Source organism: Tasmannia lanceolata, unplaced genomic scaffold, assembly GCF_043159265.1.
Source record: "Tasmannia lanceolata isolate RefF3 unplaced genomic scaffold, GAP_Taslan_0.1 ptg000013l, whole genome shotgun sequence".
Classification (NCBI taxonomy): domain Eukaryota; kingdom Viridiplantae; phylum Streptophyta; class Magnoliopsida; order Canellales; family Winteraceae; genus Tasmannia; species Tasmannia lanceolata.
Window position 1 is genome coordinate 2,714,997 of NW_027518690.1, and position 15,232 is coordinate 2,730,228.

General features: G+C 42.3%; 2 protein-coding genes across 2 annotated transcripts; one reads left to right on the forward strand and one right to left on the reverse strand.

Annotated features, from left to right (window-relative positions):
- Window positions 1–327: 327 nt before the first annotated feature.
- LOC143889509 (PIF / Ping-Pong family of plant transposase) lies at window positions 328–1,996 on the forward strand. Its single transcript, XM_077393751.1, has one exon. The coding sequence runs from the start codon at window positions 463–465 to the stop codon at window positions 1,792–1,794; it is 1,332 nt and encodes a 443-aa protein (XP_077249866.1). The 5' UTR covers window positions 328–462; the 3' UTR covers window positions 1,795–1,996.
- Window positions 1,997–12,877: 10,881 nt separating this feature from the next.
- On the reverse strand, window positions 12,878–14,621 carry LOC143889510 (rosmarinate synthase-like). The gene has a single exon (XM_077393752.1). The coding sequence runs from the start codon at window positions 14,444–14,446 to the stop codon at window positions 13,082–13,084; it is 1,365 nt and encodes a 454-aa protein (XP_077249867.1). The 5' UTR covers window positions 14,447–14,621; the 3' UTR covers window positions 12,878–13,081.
- Window positions 14,622–15,232: the final 611 nt, after the last annotated feature.

The following is a 15,232-nucleotide window of genomic DNA, read 5'->3' on the forward strand; positions in this document are numbered from 1 at the left end:
ACGGTCCAGATCACAACAAGAAATGTATACCCGTGTATACCAAGTTATGGTTGTTTTCGTTCTTCCACAACCTCAAATGTATTAACAGAGATTTTGTATGATGTGTGACAATATGAAATTATGAACCCATATTTTTCAAAAGTTATAAGGCTCACTCCATAGGATGATCCAAACCGTCCATTTGTTGGGCCACAACATAAATAGGTTGTGCCCCAAAAATCATTTCCAAAGGATGATCTTACGGCGTAGCCCAACAAATGAACGGTTTGGATCATCCCATGGAGTTCCCGTACCGAGTTCATACATCCGGGCAAAGGCACAAGAGGCACTGCATCAAAGACTCAAAGTAGCCTCTTTTCTGCCCTAGTTCTCCTCCTTCCTCTTCACCTTTAACCTCTCTCAAGAGCCAATGTAACCATTTATTCATTTCAAGCAGAAGAGAGACAGTGAGAGTTCACAAAGATGGAGCCATCTCTCCTTCTAATGCTATCAAACCTCCTCCACCTCCAAAACCAATTAGACCCAACAACCTCCCTCCTCTCCGACTCCCCCTCCTCCCTCTCCTCCTCTTCCTCCGCTGCTCCTCTCCTCTTCTTCACCATCGCCTCCGTCCTCTCTTACGCCTCCACCCTCCACCGCCCCTCTCCCTCTTCCCCCCCCTCCTCCTCCTCCTCCCCCAACACAAACCACAAAAACAACAACAAAACCAACCCTACCTCAGACCAAACCCTCTCCGCCTTTCGCGCCCTCTCCACCTCCCACATCTGGTCCATGGAACCCCTCGCTCGGGACGCCCAATGGCGTTCCTCCTATGGTCTCTCCTACCCAGTTTTCGCCTCCCTCTTAGACCAACTCAAACCCCATATCCTCCGTTCAAATCTCTCCCTCCCACCTGATTACGCCCTCTCAATCCTCCTCTCTCGTCTCTCCCACGCTCACTCCGCTAAAACCCTCTCAACCCATTACTCCCTCCCTCCTTTCCTCATCTCCAAAATCACCAACATGCTTACTCGCCTCCTCGCCACCAAACTCTATCCTGATTACATCAAAATCCCCTCCGGTCACCGCCTTTTACAAACAATTCACTCTTTCAAAGACCTCACCAATCTCCCTAACATCTCTGGCGCCATTGATTCCACCCCAATTCGCCTCTCCCACCTCCCCACCGATAACCCATCTGCATTCCGGTCCCGCCTTAATTTCCCGGCCGTCCTCCTCCAAGTAGTCTCCGATCACCGGAATATCTTCTGGGATGTCTGCGTCAAAGCCCCCGGAGCCACTGATGATGCGACCCACTTTCGAGATAGTCTACTCTATGCTCGCCTCACCTCCGCCAAGATCCTTCGTGACTCCACTGTCACGGTCCGCGGCCACCACGTCCGCCCTTACATTGTGGGAGACTGGTGTTACCCTTTACTCTCCTTTCTCCTCACTCCTTTTTCTTCCAATGCTACTGGTACCCCTGCGCAGAATGCCTTTGATGCAGCATTAATGAAGGCGCGTTCTCCGGTGGAGCACGCAATTGGGTTGTTGAAGGGGAGGTGGAGGATATTGCAGGATTTGAATGTGGGTCTGAATCACGCGCCGCAGACGATTGTTGCATGTTGTGTGTTGCATAATATATGCCAGATTGCAGGGGAGCCGGAGCCGACTTTGTATAAGGATCCAAAGGAGAGTGGACCTCCGGCGAGGGCGCTTGAGAATGAGAAGTCATTTTATTATTTTGGGGAGAGTTTGAGGCAGGCTATGGCAGATGATCTTCAAGAGAGGCATCAACGGCTTTTGACGAGGTAAGAATTTCCTCTTCTTTTGTTTATTTTTTGGTTGGAGAGGGAGTTCTTAGAGGATTTCTTAACACCATGTAATCTCATCTTACCTTCAGCTTACTTTACTTTAGATGCTTGTTATGTTCTCTTACCGCTTGTACATGGCGTTTTTAGTCATTTTCGTATCAATGAACATGTAGACTGTATCTAATTCGGCGTGTCTTCTTCCATGTCTTTCATTTTCTGCTATTTGTTTTCATCTTTTCTATCTTTTCTTTATTGACAAGGAAATTGCCGGTGAAGAAGTGTAGAACCATGGTAGAAGGATTGATCTTTAGTTTAAAGGCGTATTCAATAGTCGAAGGAATGTGTTATATTGGGTTGGTTGCAATGCACATCCTGACCTACACCACTATTCTTTTCTTTTTTTCAATCAAACTACAATCAAGCTTTTCCAATTTGTAGCAAACATTTATCAAGTGATGTTAGACGTGAGTACACCTCCCCATAGTTAGCAAGGTGGAAATGAATTCTGGAAGCGAAACGTGCGACGGAAACAGGAAACAGAGGGAAAAAATAGATGGGAAACGAGGAACGAAAAAAGGATAGAAAATCATATGACAAATGCATTGGGAAATGTCTTAGGAAATGCATTAGAAATGTTTCATAAACGACAGAGAAACGTCAGTGAAAACATATGGAAGACAAGGAAAACACGAAATAAATGGTTTTGTAGATTTAAATTTTGTTAATTTCAAGTTTCTATTTGAATTTTTTTATTTTTTTTATTACAATATATGCAATTATTTTTCTTTTTAATATATATTCTGCAATTTTTGGTGTGTTTCTTTTTCAAAACGATTTTCGTAAGTTTCACATGTGTTTCCCACACGTTTCGATACATTTTCTATGAGTTTTCTATATGTTTTTCACATATGTTTCACTTAAGTTTCTCATATGTTTTTTTTTTGGAATGGAACGGAATTGCATTAAAAGGAAATGGAAACCCCGCAACCGAGATGATCAATACAAGGATAGAGGCAGTACTAGAATAGAAGAAAAGAACTGTCACAACCAAAATAGCCCTAAAGGGGGGAGAAAGTCGAAAATCTCCAAGCTCACTCTAGCCACTCATCTAGCAAGCTTATTGGCCTCGCTATTCGTCGATCGTCGCACGTGATGGAAAGAAATTGATCTCCCTTCTATTCGGTCCATGATCTCGTCTACCCAATGTGCAAATCTCCACGAAGGTGTTGTTCTTCCCTTCAGTCATTGAATTACATTAAATGAATCGCCTTCCACCATGACCGAGTCCATGAGGGCCGGCTCCAATATCCTCAACCCTTGGAGGATCGGTCTTAGCTCCGCTTCATTGGAGTCCGACGTTCCAATAGGACCAGAGAAACGCCACTTCGTCCTCCTGCTATCATCTCTAAGGATACCACCTATGATTGACGTCCCCAGATTCCCAAGCCTAGATCCATCAAAGTTAAGCTTTAGTTGCCCTGCCTCAAGAGGACTCCACACTTGGTATATGTCAACTCTTTGCTCGCTTCCCCAACTCATAGTCTGAGATAAACCTGAAAGAAGGAAGAATTCGGACCCGAGTCGTTAAGGCAAGAATTTTTGAGAAGATGAATTGGGAGCTTTTTACCAAACCCCCGAAGACCCTTGCATTTCTCTCTTTCCACAGAGTCCAAATTGTGGCTATCATAATAACCTTCCATAAAATTTTGCCTTTTTTCGCCAAGGTGCTAGAGGCCAACAATCTTGAAGCTCACCCAAAGTTTGGGAGAAAACGAAGAACAACCCAAACCTGACTAGGATCCTGCTCTAAATAAATCTAGCCAACTTGCAATGGAGAAACATATGGTGTAGCGACTCTCCCGACTCCACGCCAAGGGTACAATGATCAACGATTAACATTTGACGATTGCGAAGGTAGTCCACAGTGAGAATCTTATCGGGCAGGGCAATCCAACCAAAGGCACATACCCTCGGCAGCTCTCGAATGTACCACACCCTAGCCAGTTGCACAAGAGCAGAGAAAGAATCAAGTTGCTGATAGAAGGACTTGACATTGAACGCATCTGAGGAGCTCCAGATCCAAACCCTAGTGTCATCACTTGTCCTCTTGATATAACTAGAGTGAAGAAGCTGCATGAAACTTGCCACTTTGTCCATTTTCCTGTCAAAGAAGTTTCTTCTAAAATTAATCCTCTGGGATAAATTAGCACCATCTCTGACCAAGCAATCCTTTACGAAGGCCTCCTTATCCTTGCTACCATGAATAAGTTTCTCCTGTCTCCCATGCATTTCGGAAACATCTAGGAAACATTTCCCCTTTTTAATCATGTTTTAGAAACGTTTCCAAAACATGTTTTAGGGGTGGCAAATTTCCCACCGCCCATGGATTTCCGGCTACTATGCACATCCCGAGTCTTCTGGGACTGCTGTCACGTGCAGGGCATCTTGCAGCATGTCTCCTGCCCTCAGGCTTTCTCAGAATGGCATTTTTGAGTGCGATCATATTCACATCAGCAAGACTGGCCTCTCCTTGGTGTCCTATCAGGTGCCCAATAACATCTATGGACTGAGGTTTTTCATTCCTCTGAACTTGTCATTAGTATGCATTTTCATCAATTGTCGGACAACAAACTCCTACTTATGCTCTCACTAGATGCTATCCAAACTACTATTACCTCCAATCATGGGCTAGGGTAAGAAACTCCACCCCATTTCTGTGAAATCCTTCTTTATACATTCGTGTTTCTTCCTCTTACGGTTGTAAACTCTCTCCCAAAGCTGTGACATTCATCTTTGTACTTTGCCTTGTGCCTTCGCTTGTATCCAGAGTGTGGAGCATTCCAACGCCGCTCTGAGTACGCGCATTTGCTTGGAATACCTTCCCTCGCAAGATATTGACAGTGGACCGCCTATGTAACTGGCACATGTTGATGATTACTAACCATTGCACATTACGTATTGAGGTTGATGAACCAGTGGACCATATGTTCATCCATTGTCCATGAGCTAAGGAAGTTTGGAGTAGGATTTTATGTAGATTTGGCATGTCTTGCGTGTCCCTAGCCAGGCTCATTTATCTTATTGAGAGCTGGTCTACAATTACTTGGGAAAAGAAAGGAAAGATCTTGTGGAGGGTGACACTAATAGCCACGGTATGAGCCCTTTGGAAGGGAAGGAATACCTGCGTCTTCAGAGGTTGGGTCTAGAGCTTCCTATATGTATTCACTAAGGCAATAGGATTAACCATCACTTGGGTGGGGATATTACCTAGTGTAAGATTTGTTTTAGTATTTTACCTTTGGTATGGTTGGAAGGGGATTTGCGTGAGCTTGGAATAGGCTAGTACCCCTATCTAGGAATGGGAGCCTTCTGAGTATGGTTATTTAAAGCTAAACTTTGACGGATCCAGAATGGGGAATCTTAAGCCAGCCGGGACTGGCAGACTTCTTAGAGACAACAACGGGTCTACGAGATGGGCATATTCAGGTCCCATTGGCACCCCAGACTCTAATGAAAAGTTAGGGTAGTGCTCCATGGTGTCATGATGATATAGAAAAGTGTTCTGGACCAAATAATAGTGGAAAGAGACTCCCTTAATGCAATAAGATGGTTCAAGGGGTCTCATGCTTTCCCATGGAGGTCAGTTCCGTGCTTTAATGAGACCTAAGATAGAGTGGCCAACTCCTACATTTCTTTTCAACATTTTAGGAGGTTGGCAAATAGCAAAGCTGACAGGCTTCATAGGGCAGAGGTGGCCAGGGAGTCCTTAGAGATGTTTGACTATCATCCACCCTGAGGGTCCTATATTTATGTTTATGCTTTTGTCTGTGCTATTGATTTCTTCTCTTTTCGATTTGTGTTGACCATCTCTGTCTCGTGATTTCCCATTTTTCTTTCTTCCCTAAAAAAATTCCCTGCCATGCAAAAAAAAAATTTTTACATATAGCGTATAGATGTTGTTCTTTATCCTCTCAAGAAATTCTAATCTCATGGCGTGAGATTAAGGGGGAGACTCCATCTGATCCTATTTTTGCAATTCCAAATAAGACTTCACCCTCTACAGTTGACGGTATCCACAAATTAGGTATTATGCAACTATATGAAAAGTTTTTAACTCATCCAGAATAGACACAAGAAAGCCTTAGCTGCTTAAATATTGAACTTTCGTTCACCTTCATCCTTCTTAGAGGTAGTCATAAGTGATAAGTGGGTAAAAGCTATGCGAGATGAGATGAGTTCTTTGTACAAGAAGGATGCTTCTCAGGAAATTGTTCTCCTACCAGTAGGTAAGAATGTTTTTGGGTGCAAATTGGTGCTTGAGTCTTGTAGTTAAGGGGTGCAACCCAACAACGTGGGCTAAGATTATGATGAAACATTTATAACATATTTGGCTGGACATATGGGTGGTTAAATGAAGAAGTATATATGGAACAACTAGAGGGGTTTGAAAATGCTGACTGAAGATAAAATATATGCAAGTTGAAGAAGGCCATATATGCAGTTCAGCAGGTGTCTACTGGCCAGGTGCCTCGTGCATTGCTTTGATAGGCTTCATTAGGCACTTTAAGAGAAGGGAATATAAAAGAAGTCAGACTATTGTCTCGTCATTAGACACACCCATTCAGTTGTGTTAGTATTTTGGTTTATGTTGATGGCATCATAATAACCGGGAGTGATACCAGTGGAATTCAAAAGATGAAGATTTGTTTAGGTTAATTACATTACTTCCTTGGTATTGACATTGTGTGAACTAAAAGGAAGGAATGACTCTAACTCAAAGGAAGTAGTCATTAATAAAACGATGAGTGAGAAGGTGAGAGTAAAGAACTCCCTATCCTATCGCAACATGCTAGGTAAGAACTCTATCGTACCTCACATTTATCAAGGTTGCCATTACTTGTGTAGTAAATTAGGTTTTTAACATCTCAATTGTGAAACAACCAATTACTCCAAAAGCTTAAGCTGTTGCAGATGGTGTTATTTAATCTTTTATACCTTAACACTCCCCCTTACATGTGGCCCATCTTTTTAGGATTGGCCTACCCTTGGCACATGTGGTCCCTCTTTGGGTTGGCCAATATCAAGGAGTTTTGAACCCAATACCATGTGAAACAATCAATTACTCCAAAAGCTTAAGCTGTTGGAGATGGTGTTATTTAATATTTTATACTTTAACATCCATGATCCTAGATAGGAGTGCTTGCAGGCTGAAAAGAGAATCACAGGATAAATCAAGGGCACTATTAATCATGGTCTAGTTTATGGGGCACACTGGGGAGAAACATTAAGGTTGAAGCATACAGTGATGCAGATTGAGCATGCTATCATGATACTACGAGATCAAGAAACATAATTATTGTTTTGGTAAATAGATGTGTAATCTTGTGGAGTAGTTTAAATTAATGCGTTATGGCTAGATGTAGTGTAGAGGCAAAGTATATGACTGCTATTGACTACAATAGAGCTCTACTAGGATTGCACATCGACTACAAGAGCTACATCTCAGATCCGATACTCATACTCATACTCTCTCTCTCTCTCTCTCTCTCTCTCTCTCTCTCTCTCTCTCTCTCTCTCTCTCTCTCTCTCTCTCTCTCTTACCAATCAGTGTAGTGTTAAAGTGTCACGAATATGTTATTTTGTTTCGTGCCAGAACTAGGCGTATTGAGATACACCTTGGTGGGTTTTAGGCTTTTAGCTATCCGAGCGAGACATGTAGATATGTGTTACAGTCTTGCGCATTGACTCAGTGCAGCTGTGCCTCGATAGCGCCAAGTCAGAGGACTTAGCGGAACAGAGCATGGTTAAATGAATCTAGTCTGGCCTCCTGTTGGCTTTAGCTATCATGTGGGACCTTTGGTCTTTTAGGTTTAGTTCATGGCATGGGTCTGCCTGATGTGGACTAAAATTGGCCTAGGAGTGAGGGTTTCACTTTAGCTTAGGATAGAAGTACTTTACTCGTATAATTCCATAGGGGAAATGTGAGTTTATGTTGTGCTTGGTGTGTTGTAGTGAATTTGGGGAACGTACATGTGAGGTATGTGAATGGGTAGTAGTGTGTGGATGGCATGGGGTAAGAGGATAGGTAAGGGTACTCTTGTCATTAGTGCATGTAGTGAGGCTGTTGTATTGGGGGATGACGAATTGGTGCTCACAAATAGGGGACAACACATACCAAGTGGCAGCCACTTATTTGTGGAGGAATTTTGGGACCACATGGTCTACCATATCAAGGAGACATGTGTCAACAAATGGTAGTGTGGGACCACCCATTTATAACCACCTACCCTACACTATCACCCATGGGTGTCTCTTGGGCGGCCATTTGGAATGCCACATCAGCAAGGGGACCACTGGTGCTAGCTGGCCATGTGACTACAAGCTTCCTCTTCCTCTATAAATAGAAGAGAAGGTCCATATTTCAGCAGCTTGGATTTCAAGAAAATTTTCTTTTCTTTTTGGTTTTGGAGGGAATTTTGAGAGTGGTGGAAGTTAGAGAAGGGAGTCGAGCAAGGAGATTGTAAGAGGGTTTCTTTGAAGAGTAAGAACTCCTACTTTACTTCTTCTTCAGCCCTCTGAATTCACGTTGAACGATTCATCTTCCTCTATTATCATTACTGTTTCTATGCTCAACTCAACTCAACTCAACTAAGACTTTGTCCTAACTAGTTGGGGTTGGCTAATGAATCCTTTAGAAAATTTTCATGAAGAAGGTGAAAGAATCTACCCGGCTCAAAATGATCAAGTCTAATCCAGACACTAGTTGGGTCCGTCCTGTTTCTATGCTATACTCTTAAAATTATTCATTTTTGCAATCCATTTTACATAACAGTTAGCTTCTGATTTTAAACTCAATTCAAATTTGATTCTTTTGCAACAATGTCGCTAGTGCCTCCATTCCAGTTGAGAGTTCTTTTTCATCTCACGGTATCGACCTTATATACTGCCCTTCCATCATTTCTTGAGTGAGTTCTTTCTATTGCTTACTGTTTTCTTTCTTGCAAACCAAATACATCTTGTAGTATTTTTATTCTCTTCCTGCTATCACATAGCAAAATTTACAAATGGTTGTGAAGATCTCTCGCTTCCATTCTTGCAATATGTTTGTTTGGTGTTTTTTTTTTTTTTTTTGGATTGTGAACCCTATATTTTCATCTGATTTCTGTGTCTTGTCATTTCCTATTTTTAAAATGAATACCTGAAAACTAGTTAGGAATGGCATTCGAAAGACAGAGATTGAGATATCTTGGATTCTGATCCTAAAATTACTTTTCTTTTTCTTTTTTTTTTGAAATGGCAAGATGAATTCATTAAAAAGGAAGGGGACCGAGGTGGGCCTCAACCAAAATTACAAGAAAATAAAACAACAATAACAAGAAAGACAAATCTCAGGGAGGAAGGAAGTCAAACCACTCCAACTCCAACCTCCTAACCCCACTTCTAGCCAAGGAGTCCGCCTCCCCATTAGCAGATCGCCGAACATGATTGAAAACAATAGATGAGCCCGCAATTAAATCATCTATTTCATCAAAAATAGAAGAAAATCTCCAAGGAGGCGACACCAACCCCCTCAACCATTTAATCACATTCAAAGAATCTCCCTCCACAATAGTGATCTCCATGCTATCTCTCTCAAGCCTTTTTATGCCATGATAAACCGCCCTCACTTCGGCCTCCGAGGCATCACAAACTCCAAGAGGGCCGGCAAAAGCCCATATAACTTCACCACAAGCATCCCGACACAACCCACCAACACCGGCCGGGCCCGGGTTCCCAATACTCGACCCATCAAAGTTAATTTTGAACATTTCAATAGGCGGAGCCTCCCATCTCTGAACAATCGGATGCCGGATCTTCCTACTAGAGCAAACAATCCTCCAACCCTCCCATAAGTCAAAGGCCGATACAAAACGGAAAGCCGGTAAACTTCTCGCCCATGAAATAGTGAGCGCAATAATTTTCATATATATCCAATACGGAGATTTTGCAACCCCTTTAAAGACACGGGAGTTTCTCTCTTTCCATATCATCCACCATGTTGCAAGAAGACATAAATTCCACAATACTTTGCCCTTCTTCTTCCATGGCACAAAGGTCCAAAGAAGAATCACGGTCTCACAGCATCTACATATTTTATGATGTATACACAAAATCTTAAATGATGAAATATGATGTGATGAAGAGAGGAGAAAAGGGGAAATGGAGAGATTGTGTGTTATATACATGAATATACACAAAAAACATAAATGTTCTCAAGGGTGTTCGACCCTTTCTACCCCCCACCGCCACAGCACACACATCTGATCTCACCATCTCATCAAGATTGGGCGGTGATGATAAGTGGTCCCTCTTTGGTTGAATTACTGTTCTGATCGGATGATTCTAACAGTTACTTCGGAGTCTTCTCTTCTTGGCTAAGAGTAGTAGGCTACCGCTTGGGATACGTATGAGACAGGGTCCCACTGCAATGTTGGGATCAATCCTAACAATCAATTTTTGGGTCTCACTAATAGGCTGCAATCGTGGCCCTTGATCTTGTTGACCATCATGCGGCAACCCACATCCCACCTCCTTTCTCCTATGCAGAACGGACATGGCATTCCAAAAGGGGCTGTTCGGCACTGGGTTTGCTATCCCAGGATTGCGATTTCAGCAGCCGGCATTGCCATCTCCAGTATCCCTGTTTTTATCTGCTAACAACCACAACCGGTCATTTAGGGCTGCAACTTGGATCAGGTAAAACCCGACCCGCATTGACCTGACCCGGAAATAACTTGGGTCGGGTTTAAAAAGGGTCAGGTTTTAAATTGGAAAACCCAATTACCCAACTCAATCTTGGGTAGGGCCGGGTTTAAAGAAAAAAAAAAAAAAACCCGAAACCCGACCTGACTCATTGATTTATTGTGACTTTTTTAAATATCTCTTGAATAGCGTAGCAAATTATTTTCCAATGAATTAATACAATTGCTTTCATTGAGGTCTTATGTGAAAATAGTGTCCTTAAATTTATACACTTGATAGTATAAATTTAGAGATTTTTGGTGTGAAGATTTGTTTTTTGTTTTCCTACAATCTTTAAAATTAGTCACTATCCTACGTTAAAAATGAAAACCCGTCCCAACCCGAGAAACTACCTTGGGTAGGGTCTGGTTTACGAATCTCTGGTTTTCTTGTAAAAAATTAGACCCGACCTGACCCGAGATAATTCTCAGGACCACGTAATGCCATTCCGTTCCGGCAGGGGCTAAGCGCGTCAGGTTGTTGAATTACTTAATAGGGGTGAGCGCTCAGGTAGGTGCATCTATGCCATTCGAAAGCCCAAAACTCCAGAGTCATGATGGGGCCATCTCTCTCTTTCACTCATCACATCGTATTATCGGCATCCACACGGCAACCCTCACACAAGACTTTTGCAGCCCATCCTCACCTGACTTCTCCATTTCTATCAACAAGGAGGATTCCATTGTCAACAGGCAAAGCAACGGTCATGTTTGGCAACCATGAAAAACTATTCCATGTCACTATTAGTGGGCCCAATGCCCTTCTCTAACAATTGGCCCCATTTATATTCCATGGAATATTATTGTTTTCATGGTTGCCAAACATGGCCTAAACCTCTCTATGAATTAAATTTATTTGTCTAGGCGTATTATTATTGTTATTTTGATAAGTTAGTTAATGCAAATATTTACAAATACTATAGCCGGTTAATTTAAATAAGGAGAGTGATAAATCGACTCCCAAATATGATAAATCGACTCCCCATGTGTCTTTCTCTCTCCTCTGGGTTAGAGGGAGCAAGAGGAGAGAGATATAGACACATGGGGAGTCGATTTAACATTTCGGGGGGTCGATTTATCACTGCCCTTTAAATAAATCTAATTAGATAAAGGGAAATCTTATCAGCCACTCCTCACTATATTAAAAGTACGGTATGGACCGCACAACAGGATGATCCAAACCGTCCATTGGATTGGACACAGCCTAAATAGGTTGTGCTCCAAAAATAATTTCCGTAGGTTGGTCCTAACCCTCCGATTTGAATGTCAGAGAGTTGATCCTAACCCTCCTATGGAAATAACTTTTGGGGCACAACCTATTTAGGCTGCACCCCATCTAATGAACGGTTTGGATTATCCTATAGTGCGGGCCATACTGTACTTTTAATAAAGTGAGAGTGCCCTCATCAAAATACAGTAGTGCTGATAGCATTTTCCTTTTTCATCTCATCTGTCAAATAGATAAATCAAGTCCAAGTCATAGTCATAGATGCACGAATTGGAGCAAGGAAAATGACGTCGGAAAAAATTAATCAATTGTGGTGGCTTTGGGACACATCAAATCAATGAAGGAAAGAGACCCCAAGTTGGACTATTAATCTATTGGACACCTCAAAAAAGAAATCAGGACTTGATACATCTCAATCGGTATCTGGGTCCCACACCAAAACAAAGAGATAGAAGGTATCCATTATCCATTTCAAACAGTCTCATAGTTTTATTATCTATTTCAATATACCCTTGTTTCCTATAGACCACGATACGCGGATTTTAGAATCCAGGTTTTTAGTTTGAAAACAGTGTAAATGAGGGTTCATGATCAAGTTGATGCATGTTGTCCTGGCAGCGTTTCTTGGATTTTAAGTGAGAAATTCATGTTTTAAAAATCTCTCCTGCATCCTAAGATTTCTAAAAGCTGGAGGATCTGCTACCCTCTTGTTGATGGAAAGAAGGGCGAGAAGTCGAGTAAAAAATGACGGCTGGTCCGCTTCTTCTCTTGTCTTTTAGCTACAATTTTGAAGAAATCCCGGATTCTAAAATCCGTATATCCAAACGGCCCTTAATTTTTTGGGATTTGCTAGTGTCCATCGCAAAAGGCATTTCGCGGATGGTCTGTTGCATGTGAGAGCAGTCACCTAGTGAATGAAGACAAAATCTGCTGAAAAGTGAACCTGTGTGGCTGCTCTCACGTGCAACAGACCATCTGCAAAATACCTTTCGCAATCAATGCTAGCAAATCACTAATTTTTTTAGCATTAAAATTTTAATAAATGGATCTTTTTTTGGACTTTTTATATAGAAAAGTACAAAAGTACTTTTACTTAAAAGGAAGCATTACAAGTACACATGAGGAGGTAAAGAAGACCCCCTCAAGAAAGAAATCACTAGGATCTTTTACCAGACTCACAACAATCACAGAGACTCTCTATAGAAACCTACTAACCATGAAATATTGAAAACATTTCACATTCATTTATTCAACATTTCCATCCGATCCAACGGCGTAGATCATCCATGGATGTGGGCACTCAACTCCTCATCCTTCTCCACACTTTCCATATGCTCATCTGGTAGAGTGAGGACCAGCTCAATTCCGGCCGGTTTCTGAGGCGGGGCATAGAACATAACAACCACACCATTCTGTTGGCTAAGTGGCTTCACCGCGCTCGGTTTACCCCAACCAAAATCCAATTCATAAACAAGTGGAAACATAAGGCTAGCCACACGAAATTCGTCCGCCGCCCCCTCAGAACGGATCGAAATCGAATCGAAGGGAGTTTGATCCTGACTCTCTAGCCAATTCACTTCCGACATGGCCGCCTCCTTGTCGGCTTTTCCCAATGCTTCCCCTATCTTTTCCACCACCTCCCATAAAGCTCCCTCCGCGACTTCCCCAGCTTTCATTCGTGCTCGAACTTCAGTAAAGCAATTACCACAAAATGTGAGAGGTTTGATTGAGAAGAACTTCCTACAATTCACTAGCATAATAAGTGTAATCTCTTTTGAAGGATCGAATTTTCGTGCCCGGGTCACACTTCGCCATAGAAGTGCAACTAGGCATTGAAAGGTAGTTGCGGGGAGTGTTGGTTTCTGGGCTTTCACTTCATTTTTTAGTGCTTCAGCTCTCTCTTTAGTAATTTCAAGTAGCACAGTCTTCAGTTGGATGATATCATGGTCTGTTTGTGGATCATCAATGTGTTTTAAATTCGAATTACGAATCGGGTTGTCGTTTGGGAGTAGGAAAGTCCGATCAAAGATCGGGGATTTTGCTTTGATTGGGTTGGCATGATCGTCTCGGTTTCGGACAAGATCGGCCCAACGGCTAAGAAAGATGAGCATTCCTTCTAAGTCTACAAGAGAATGATTGGCACTTGCAGCTAAGACAACTCCTCCACATTCGAATGAATTGATTTGGCAACGAAAGATCGGACCCTCCCACGGCTTGAGCTCGGCGGACTTGGGTGGGAGGAGGGGAGAGAAGTCAGGTTGGACGGATTCGAGTAGGAGGTCTGATAATCGACATTCGACTTTGGTGATTGTGAATTCGACGCCTTCGTCGTTGCACTCTACATGTAGGCGGTTTCGTGGGCCGGTCGGGACTAACTTTCCGGCGAAGGGGTAGAATTCAGAAAGAAGTTTGGAGAGAGCTGGTTTTAAGAGGTTGGGGTCCATGAATTGAGAGTGGAGAGTGTTATTGTTGAAAAAGAAGAGCAGACCCAATTCATGGTTGAAGAGAATTTGGTCTATGTTGGAGAGATCAAGGCGAGATGGATGGGGAGAATCATTAGATGAGGGAGTAATGCGTGTAATAGTTTCAATGCTTACTAAATTCACTTTCAATGAAGGCTTTGAGCAAGCTCCCATCTCTTCCATTTGGACGAGAGCTTCTTTCCTCCTCTTCCTCCTCTTTCTTCTCTCTATTTATCTCTCTTCTGTAAGCTTCTCTAGTGATGAGTGTTTCTTATATGTAGTCATCTGATAGTTGGCCAAGTGAATTTTCTATATTTCTTTTTTCTTAATGTTGCCGAAGTTTCAACCATGAGCTGCTTATCTTTGGCAAATGTCTTTTGTCTATTGTTTTGATTCTTTTAGAATATGGGATTCAAAGAAAATGGCTGGAATAAAAAAAGAACCGTGCTCTGACTTCTAACAACCTCTCCACTGTCAGCATGTGTGTGGTGATCTTGACCATTGATTTTTTGAGCACCCACTTGGGTGGGCCCGTAATTTGAAAATCACAGCCATTGAATTAACTTAGCCACAATCAGAGGGCCACTAGTGGATGGCCGGAGAGGAATTCAGTAAGGAATGAGCAGTTGGAAACATCCAACGGCGAAATTTACACTGATCAGGTCGTTCGGATTGCAGTTTTAGACGTCCATCAGGTGGCCCATCGGATCAACGGCTGTGATCACTATACACCTGGCGGTTGTGTATTTGAAACACCCAATTGCTAGAAAAGATTAAGCTGTTAGGAGTTGGTGTTGTATAATAATTTTTACTTCAACATGCCCCCTCACGTGAACAACCAAATACTCCAGAAGCTTAAGCTGTTGGAGTGTGTTATTTAATTATTTTTACTTCGACAGTATACAGGGGAATAACATTCCATGAAACTCCATGCCATGTAAAAGGCAGTGTTGCACTTACAAACAAGAG

Bases quoted from the DNA above. Each gene is read 5' to 3' on its own strand.
- LOC143889509 (XM_077393751.1), top strand. From the start codon at position 463: ATGGAGCCATCTCTCCTTCTAATGCTATCAAACCTCCTCCACCTCCAA.
- LOC143889510 (XM_077393752.1), bottom strand. From the start codon at position 14,446: ATGGAAGAGATGGGAGCTTGCTCAAAGCCTTCATTGAAAGTGAATTTA.